General features: G+C 45.4%; 1 protein-coding gene across 14 annotated transcripts in view; it reads left to right on the top strand.

Annotated features, from left to right (window-relative positions):
- The window catches only part of LOC110521425 (CUGBP Elav-like family member 5), a 358,349-nt gene that overhangs the window by 212,325 nt on the left and 135,706 nt on the right, over positions 1-10,318 (top strand). For all 14 annotated transcript variants that reach the window (XM_090231305.1, XM_090231303.1, XM_090231302.1 and 11 more), the window contains exon 3: positions 5,646-5,694. In XM_090231305.1, coding sequence (XP_090087431.1) covers positions 5,646-5,694 — 49 coding nt within the window. The remainder of the gene's footprint in view (positions 1-5,645; positions 5,695-10,318) is intronic.

Raw genomic sequence — 10,318 nt, 5'->3', positions numbered from 1 at the left:
GTAGCGTTAGTATACGGTCTGTGTACTATATTATGCAGCTCTGCATTGGAGTTTATCAGAATGCGTCCGAATGGGAGAAGCAATAGGGTGGAGTCAGGGCTGGAGAAATGCCACTCAACTGCAAAGCAATCTTATCATGGAGTTGCAGGCAGCTCTCCCTCTCTCCCGTTCCTTTGTTTCCCCTGCCTTCCTCCCTGCCTCTCTCCCCAGCCACCCATTCTTGTCCTCAGCTCAGTGAATGGAGGAATGAAAAGCATCCCAATTAGAACATAGGTTGTTATTTGCTGAGGATCCATAGTTAACCCATTCCATCTGCTTGGTTGCTTTGCTGTCAAGTGTGTATAGAGGGCTTCAAGCACACACTCACAAAGGGGCAAAAACAACCATTGAATCTATAAGGTAACACCAAGTAATTTGGTCTTCTCAACTTGTTCAACAGTCATGCCATTCATTACCAGATTCAGCTTAGGTCTAGATCTTAGGGAATGATTTGTACCAAATACAATTCTCTTAGTTTTAGATATGTTCAGGACCAGTTTATTACTGGCCACCCATTCCAAAATTGACTGCAACTCTTTGTTAAGGGTTTCAGAGAATTAATTAGCTGTTATTGATGATGCGTATATGGTTGACTCATCAGCATACATGGACACACATGCTTTGTTTAATGCCAGTAGCAGGTCATTGGTAAAAAAAAGAGAGAGAGAGCTAAGCTAGCCTAGAGAGCTAACCTGCGGTACACCACACTTTACATGTTTGACATTAGAGAAGCTTCCGTGAATCCATAATATGGCAGAGGTTGAAAAGCCACAAGACATAAGTTTCTCAACAATAATGGTCAATAATATCAAAAGCTGCACTGAAATCTAACAGTACAGCTCCCACAATCTTCGTATTATCAATGTCTTTCAACCAGTCATCCCCTTCTCTATAAACAGATGATTGTGGACAACAGGAACACCCCCATTTTCATCGACAGGGATGTAGTGGAGCAGGTTGAGAGACATCCCACTCTCAGAAACCCTGTGGAGAAGACCTCTGTGTCTGCAAGCTAGAGTACAGTGCCTTCGGAAAGTATTCAGAACACTACTTTTCCCACATTTTGTTACTTTACAGCCTTATTCTAAAATGGATTAAATATACTTTTTTTCTCAGCAATCTACACATAATACCCCATATTGACAAAGCGAAAACAGGTTTTTAGAAATAATTTCCTGTTTCCATTGATCATCCTTGAGATGTTTCTACAACTTGATTGGAGTCCACCTGTGGTAAATTCAATTGATTGGACATGATTTGGAAAGGCCCACATTTGTCAATATAAGGTCTCACAGTTGACAGTGCATGTCAATGTAAAAACCAAGCCATGAGGTTGAAGGAATTGTCCGTAGAGCTCAGAGACAGGATTGTATCAAGGCACAGATCTGGGGAAGGGTACCCAAAATGTTCTGCAGCATTGAAGGTTCCAAGAACACAGAGGCCTAAATTGAAGAAGTTTGGAACCACCAAGAGTCTTCCTAGAGCTGACCGCCCGGCAAAACTGAGCAATCGGGGGAGAAGGGCCTTGGTCAGGGAGATGACCAAGAACCCAATGGTCACTCTGACAGAGCTCTAGAGTTCCTCTGTGGAGATGGGAGAACCTTCTAGAAGGACACCATCTCTGCAGCACTCCACCAATCAGGCCTTTATGGTAGAGTGGCCAGATGGAAGCTACTCCTCAGTAAAAAGCATATTTCAGCCCGCTTGGAGTTTGACAAAAGGCAGGGACTGAAACACTAGTCAGGATCGAGGCAAAGATGAACGGAGCAAAGTACAGAGAGATCCTTGATCAAAACCTGCTCCAGAGCTCTCAGCACCTCAAACGTGGGGCGTTGGTTCACCTTCGCTGAATGTCCTTGAGTGGCCCAGCCTGAGCCCGGACATGAACCCGATTGGACTTCAGGAGAGACCTGAAAATAGCTATGAAGCAACACTCCCCATCCAACCTGACAGAGCTTGAGAGGATCTGCAGAGAAGAATGGGAGAAACTCCCCAAATACAGGTGTGCCAAGCTTGTAGCGTCATACCCAAGAAGTATCGACGCTCTAATTGCTTCCAAAGGTGCTTCAACAAAGTCCTGAGTAAAGGGCCCGAATACTTATGTAAATGTGATATTTCAGTTTCTGATTTTATATACATTTGCAAACATTTCTAAAAACCTGTTTTTGCATTGTCATGAATGGGTATTATGTGTAGATTGATGATAACTTTTTTTAAATATATTTTTTAATAAGGCTGTAACAAAATGTGGAAAAAGTCAAGGGGTTTGAATGCTTTCCGAAGGCACTGTATATAGTGAAAATGACTTCCATGATACATAGTAGTGTAGAAACATCCATTTAAAAAAAAAATCTTGCCACAAATTTCAAAGCACAACGATTCTCCATCTTGGTTGTACTTGGCATTTGAGTTTGCCATTGTGAAGTTATCAGTGAACATTGAATTTGTCTTCGGGATATTTTTCACAGTAAGATATTCAATCCATCATGATGTTTTGAATGTGGGATGTTTTAGTGCATTGAGTACAAGACATTTTAAGAAAGTTCAAACTTATTTAGTGTATTTCTATACCATTTAAAAAAAGGCTGTTTGGAGAACAGAAAAAAACAAGCAAAAATGACCCCGGCCAATATCAATCACACTGGTTGCTGTAGATCATTCACCACAGTCGATCTACAAAAACATAGCCTATTAGCTTTAACATTTTGCCAAAACACATGAACTCAGCACCGGTATTAAAAACTATAATGGTACACATACATAAATCTGTTAGCAGAAAAACGTATTTCATTAAGAAAAGGTGAACAAATACATTTGCTTTACAGAACTTTTTTTGTTGCAGTTTTAAAGCAAATTTCCTGCAATTCTACACATTTTGCCATGGCTTATGCCAAGTTTCATGTTTGAAGTTTTTATTGTCATGGGCACAAGTATGGTGAAATGTGTTTCTTGCTTACTCTTTCCCAACAATGCAGTAATCAATATTAGTAGTGCTACAAACAATTAATGTAGAAGAAAAACACAAGAAATTGAAATAAAAAATAAGAAAAACACAAGAAAGTAAGTAAGCTATATATATACAGGTTCAGTTCCAGGATTAGATCCATTACCCTACTTACAATGTGCAGGGATACTGGAGTGGTAGGGTTAGATACTGTATGTATAAAGGTAAGGTGACCAGGCATTGGGATATGTGATAAACCGACTACCAGCAGCGTATCTGATGATTTTATGTAAGTGTGTGTGCCTGCATGTAGAGTCTGAATGCGTATGCGTGTTGTGTGTGTGATCAAATGAAGTGTGTGTGTGTGTTCGAGTGTGAGTCTGTGTGAGTGAGTGTGTAGAATGTGCATAGAGTGTGTGAGTGTGTATAGAGACAAAAGTAGAAATAAAATAGAAGGGTCAATGCAGATAGTCTGTGTAGCCATTTTGTTAGCTATTTAGCAGTCTTATGGCTTTGGATAGAAGCTGTTCAGGAGCCTGTTGATGTCAGACTTGTTGCTCCAGTACCACTTGACTTGCGGAAGCAGAGAGAACAGTCTATGGCTTGGGTGGCTGGAGTCTTTACCAATTTTATGGGCATTCCTTTCACACTGCCTAAAATAGAGGTCCTGGATGGCAGGGAGCTTGGCCCCAGTGATGTAGTGGGCTGTCCGCACCACCCTCCATAGCTCCATGCGATCAAGGGTGGTGCAGTCGCCATACCAAGCAGTGATGCAGCCAATCAAGATGCTCTCAATGGTGCAGCTATATAACTTAGTGAGGAATTGAGGGACCAAGCCACATTTTGTCAGCCTCCTGAGGGGGAAGAGATGCTGTCGCACCTTCTTCACGACTATTTGCATGAGTGTGGACCATTTTAAGTCCTTAGTGATTTGGACACCGAGGAACTTGAAGCTCTCAACCTGCTCCACTGCAGGTCGATGAAGATGGGGGTGCGCTTCGAAATTGCACCTTGTGTACTCAAGGGTAAGTTCCCCCGCCTGCGGCCCTGAGGCAGACCCTTTTGTAGTGTAACCGCAACATTAAGGTGAGGTCATCTTGGCTCACAGGGATCCTACAGGGAAAGGCAGTGTTCATATTGAGTAAATGGGTTAGCGTTAGCATGGTCCAAAACCTTCAAAAGACTTAGCCCCAGCTATTTATTATTTACGATGGGTAAATTTATGGAATAATTCCATTGTGCAAGGTTGCTTCGTTCCTCAAGGTGAAAATAGATACATTTAGCACTTAATGCATGTGGCCCAGGCCTTTCCCTCATATATCAGCTTAATATTATTGAGATGTTTTAAAATCCGATGATGGTGTTTCTCCTTGAACAAGTCATGCCTTTATAGCACTGCCCTGTCTTTAAATCGGACCTTTTGTCGGCCTGGGAATTGGACAGTAGAAAAAAAAATGATCAGTGAGAAAGTGAAAAATCTGGTGAATTGACTTGGAATATGGAGGGAAGCCATGTTGTGGAGCAATACAAAGGTGCTTCATTCCAGGTTACAGATGGCTGAGAGGGACGTGAAGGGAGGGAGATTGCTTTGCATATTTGGGTAATCTTGTCACAAATCGATGCAGATCTTGGCATCTTTTTCATAAAAAGAATCGTCCTGCTGCGTTATTATTAAAACAATTTGTTTAGATCGACAAAGGGTTTCATTTGGACTGAAACACTGGAGGATGAGGGGGGAGAAGGGGGGAGAAGGGAAAACTATTCAGGGCCATTTGTTTTTGTCTCCTGCTCTTTGAACATAAACTACTTTTTAAATGTATGTGTACCTGTGTGTACCTGTGTGTACCTGTGTGTACCTGTGTGTACCTGTGTGTACCTGTGTGTACCTGTGTGTACCTGTGTGTACCTGTGTGGGTGTATGTGTTTTTGTGATAGAAAGGATTCATTCGTATCATCATTGGATTTGATTTGTTTGCAAACTACGGTAGGTGCCTGTAGCTGGTAATTTAACAAACACTCAGTAATTCAGGGAATGTTCTAGAAAGTTTGCAGGGGAACAAATAAGTTGGTAAAGCTGTTTAGCTTGAAAAATAATATTGAAAAAGGAGGGAGAAAGTCAGGGGAAAAGCGTGACATAAAGGCTGTGATGACAGAAGCATCTAATCCAAAAAATACCATTCTTATCAGGTTCTAGTGGATTACTATGAGCCTCCTAACCAGAAAGTCCTTCCCAGCCAGGCACTCTCCTCAGCTCAGGGTTTGTGGATCAATAGGCCTGCATTGATCTCGCTCCTCTGTGTCTGGATCCACTTGGCCTGCCTCTTAGTCATGCACACACACACACACACACGCACGCATAGGTGTGCGCTTCCACACACACATACATACCCTCCGACAGCGTGCACCATTCAGGCCATTCGGATTGTCTGATCGTGTGAATATGAGACGTGCGGGACTTGTTTTTCTCCAGTGAGTAGCACAGTGTCAACCCAACTTGCATCCCTCTTGGTGCCCACCATACGCCATGGCACTTTGATCAGTATCAGGGAACAGCTGTTTGTGTGGGAGAGGGCCAAGACACTTCAAGCTTGTTACATTGTTGTGGTGACGACAGTTCCACACACCAGGACTAACCTCTCTGTCTCTATTGTTTTTTCTCCAGATGACTCGCCCCATCCAGGTGAAGCCGGCTGACAGTGAGAGCCGTGGAGGTATTTGTCTTATTTTCTGACATCCTTTTTTTATCTCTCATTCTGTTTCTTGTTTATGCTCTCTCTATTTTGCTCTCTTTTTTCTCTCTCTCATTTTGTGTCTATTTTTCTCTCTTTTCCTCTCTTGCGCTTTTTCTTTCAATCTCTCTTTCTCTCCCTTTATTTCACAGTCTCTCTCTCTCTCTCTGTTGCCTGTGTTTATCTAATTGATGCTCTGCGTATTCATTTTAATTAAGGAGACGGTGGTTGATTTTGCAGGGGACTGAAGGCAGCTAGTGGCTTCTGCTGCTTGCCTGTCTGTCTGCCTATCTGTCTAACCCTGGCCTCCCTAAAGCCAAGCACATTATCATACTACTGTGAATTAAAAAGTGATTAGAGCCCTACAGTAGAGCCCCCCCCCCCCCCCCACACACACACACACAACTCCACACACACAATCTGTTTGCTTAAACGGAGGTGTATGTTCTAGACAAGCGAGTATAGGGGGAGGCGGAGGAGGGTGGGAGCATGAATAGCTTGCCAAACAATAAATAAAATTCACAGGGCCCTTGCCAAGATCCTCATTCACTTGGCCTTAATTTTGTTGTCTTTGATCTCTCTGGTCTTTCCTTACTCTCCACGGATCTGCATAGATGTTAATGTGATGAAGGGAAGGAACATCCTCTAAGTTTTTTGGGGTGGGGGGGTGTGTTCATACTGTGTGACAGTGTGTAGTGAGAGTGTGTGATGACACGAGTGCTATGGTGCTCTATTCTGAAGAGCCTTGTGAGAGGGAGAGGTTCTCCATGCCTCAGTTAGTGAGAGACAGAAGGAGAGAGAGAGGCAGACAGAGAGAGGGAGAGAGGCAGACAAGGAGGGAGAGAGAGAGAGAGAGAGAGAGAGAGAGAGGCAGACAGAGAGAGAGAGAGGCAGACAAAGATAGAGAGAGAGAGAGAGAGAGAGGCTGACAAAGAGAGAGAGAGAGAGAGAGAGAGAGAGAGAGAGAGGCAGACAGAAAGAGAGAGAGGCAGACAGAGAGAGAGCCCGAGAGAGGGAAACAGAGAGAGAGAGAGGGAGGCAGACAGAGTGAGAGAGGGAGGCAGACAGAGTGAGAGAGGGAGGCAGACAGAGAGAGAGCCCGAGAGAGGGAAACAGAGAGAGAGAGAGGGAGGCAGACAGAGTGAGAGAGGGAGGCAGACAGAGTGAGAGAGGGAGGCAGACAGAGAGAGGGAGAGACAGCGAGAGGCAAGGCAAAACAAAGAAAATGAGAGCAGGAAGCCAATCCTTCCCATGTCCCACTTCTGCATCAGCTTTACCTAGAAACCGCTGTCTGTTTTGGGTTAGGATAGATTAGGACAGCGGGCAACTTGGCCGCCTGTCAAATGACACAATGTTCAAAAGGACAGCCTAAATACTAGAGATTGATCGAGAAAAGGCCAAAAGAGATAACTGGGCATGCTCATCTCCCAACTATTTGTCCCTAGCCCCCTCTAGCCCCCTGGACCACCTAGCTCCCCATCGCCCCCTGGCTCCCCTGGTCTCTCTATCCCCCCTAGCCTACTTATCCCCCTATCCCCCAGCACTTCTGGCCCCCTGGACCACCTAGCTCCTCATCGCCCCCTGGCTCCCCTGGTCTCTCTATCCCCCCTAGCCTACTTATCCCCCTATCCCCCGGCACCTCTGGCCCCCTGGACCACCTAGCTCCCCATCGCCCCCTGGCTCCCCTGGTCTCTCTATCCCCCCTAGCCTACTTATCCCCCTATCCCCCGGCAACTCTGGCCCCCTGGACCACCTAGCTCCCCATCGCCCCCTGGCTCCCCTGGTCTCTCTATCCCCCCAAGCCTACTTATCCCCCTATCCCCCAGCACTTCTGGCCCCCTGGACCACCTAGCTCCTCATCGCCCCCTGGCTCCCCTGGTCTCTCTATCCCCCCTAGCCTACTTATCCCCCTATCCCCCGGCACCTCTGGCCCCCTGGACCACCTAGCTCCTCATCGCCCCCTGGCTCCCCTGGTCTCTCTATCCCTTCTAGCCTACTTATCCCCCTATCCCCCGGCACCTCTGGCCCCTTGGACCACCTAGCTCCCCATCGCCCCCTTGCTCCCCTGGTCTCTCTATCCCTCCTAGCCTACTTCTTATCCCCTTATGGCCCTGGCCCTTCTAGCCCCCTGGCCCCTCTAGCCTCTGGCCCCTAGCCGCCTGGCCTCCCTAGCATTCTAGCCCCTTACCCCCCCCTAAACCCCCGACCAGTCAGCGCTGGAGACAAGCAGGGGTCTTGTGCTGTCAAGATTGATGCCCCTTAAAGGCCCATTGATTTTGCCATTGTGGTGGTGTGTGTTCGCATTAACAATGACACTCAGCTGTCTTTTTCAAATCAAATGTTACTTGTCACTTGCTTCGTAAACAACGGGTATAGAATAACAGTGAAACACTTACCATGCCGACAATGCAGAGAGAATAAAATGAGAAATAATATAAAAATAAGAACACAAGGAATAGCCTACAGTGAGTAGCGATAACTTGGCTCTATACACAGGGCACTAGTACAAAGTCGATGTGCAGGGTTACAAGGTAATTGAGGTAGATACATCATGTGGACACCCCTTCAAATTAGTTGATTCGGCTAGTTCAGCCACACCCATTGCTGACAGGTATATAACAGCCATGCATTCTCCATAGACAAACATTGGCAGTAGAATGGCCTTACTGAAGAGCTCAGTGACTTTCAACTTGGCACCGTCATAGGATGCCACCTTTCCAAAAAGTCAGTTCGTCAAATTACTGTTCAACTGTAAGTGCCCCGGTCAACTGTAAGTGCTATCATTGTGAAGTGGAAATGTCTAGGAGCAACAACGGCTCAACCGTGAAGTGGTAGGCCACACAAGCTCACAGAACGGGACCCGATCTGTCCTCGGATGCAACACTCACTACCAAGTTCCAAACTGCCTCTGGAAGCAAGGTCAGCACAAGAACATTCTAGACAATCTTTGTGGCAACAGTTTGGGGAAGGTCCATTCCTGTTCCTTTGTCATTATGGCGTAGCTTCTGTCTGGCCACTCTATCATAAAGGCCTGATTGGTGGAGTGCTGCAGAAATGGGAGAAACTTCCAGATGGACAACCATCTCCACAGAGGAACTCTGGAGCAGAGTGACCATCGGGTTCTTGGTCACCTTCAATGCTGCAGAAATGTATTGGTACCCTTCCTCAGTATCTGTGCCTCAACACAATCCTGTCTCAGAGCTCTACGGACAAATCCTTCAACCTCATGGCTTGGTTTTTACTCTGACATGCACTGGTAACTATTGGACCACATATAGACAGGTGTGCGCCTTTCCAAATCATGTCCAATCAATTGGATTTACCACAGGTGGACTCCAATCAAGTTGTCAATAGAAACAGGATGCACCTGAGCTCATCTTCAAGTCTCATATCAAAGGGTCTAAATACTTATGTAAATAAGGTATTTACAGGTTTAAAAAAAACAACTTTGCAAACATAGATTGATGAGCAAAACAATTAATTCATTTAATTTTAGAATAAGGCTGTAACGTAACAAAATGTGAAAAAAGTCAAGGGGTCTGAATACTTTCCGAATCCACTGTAGCTGCCTTAGCAAACTCAACTAGTTGCTACATATACAGGCAAAAGCTATCTATTTCTCCTTTGTCCTTTATGGACCACACCTCCTTACCTCTCTCCAGAGTCATACCCAGGGTGAGATCTTAATTAGACATCCTGTTCTGGGGAGATGATGACACCAGGGATGGACCATGCACCAGGCCACTGGGGGACCGGGCTCTCCATCCTGTCCACGAGCTTCTAATTACTCACTTAATCTCATTACGGGGAGGACAGATCACAGGACCTGGGCCAGACTGGCCATTTGGGACTGACCCCCTCTACCGTATACCCGCAGGACCCCTCACCACAAGGACCAGCGCTCACTGGTTATTAAAAAAATAAATAAAATTCAATTAACTTGTTACGTGTACCAATGATAAGAATGTCCAACAGTCCTCAACTTTGGTAGCCACTGTTGTAGCCATGCTGATAGTGGTTGTTTTGGGCAGAGGTGGGTAGATTACTGAAAATCTGTTGCTGAGATTGTAATTTACTGAAGTAATAATAAAAGTAGCCCTCTTAAGAAACTTCTCAAGTAATAGTAAAAAGTATGGGCTGAGTGTTGGGATGTGGAACTGGAGACAAGTAGGAGTGAAGTTGCTGGGCGGGGGGTAGAATGACGGTCCAAGATAAAAGTACAAAACTAACAAAACAAATAGAAGTTTAAATTACACTACCAAGGAACTGTTCAAATCCAATGCCTGTTAGCCTGAGGCTGATGCCACTCAAGCACTTGTACGCATGTACACATGCATACACACACTCACATTCAAAAGCACACATGTGCACACACGCACACACACGCCTTGCTGTTTTGTTGTCCTTGATGTCTTTTGTTTTTGCATTGTTGTTTTCTGTTGTTGTTTTTTATTTTTTGCATGGCGCATCGGGTGGGTGGTTTTTCAGGGGTGACTGTGAGTGTCTTGGATGGTTGAGGGGGAACTCTCAGGGGGAACTGTGGGGGGGGGGGGGGCTCTTAGATGGTTGGTGGCCTGGCGGTTGGGAGCATGGGCCGGTGGCTGAG

This window comes from Oncorhynchus mykiss, chromosome 4 (genome assembly GCF_057628025.1).
Source record: "Oncorhynchus mykiss isolate SJ-2025 chromosome 4, ASM5762802v1, whole genome shotgun sequence".
NCBI classification, from domain to species: domain Eukaryota; kingdom Metazoa; phylum Chordata; class Actinopteri; order Salmoniformes; family Salmonidae; genus Oncorhynchus; species Oncorhynchus mykiss.
The sequence above is the reverse complement of the archived record's forward strand: the minus strand, read 5'-3'. Positions and strand labels throughout refer to the sequence as shown.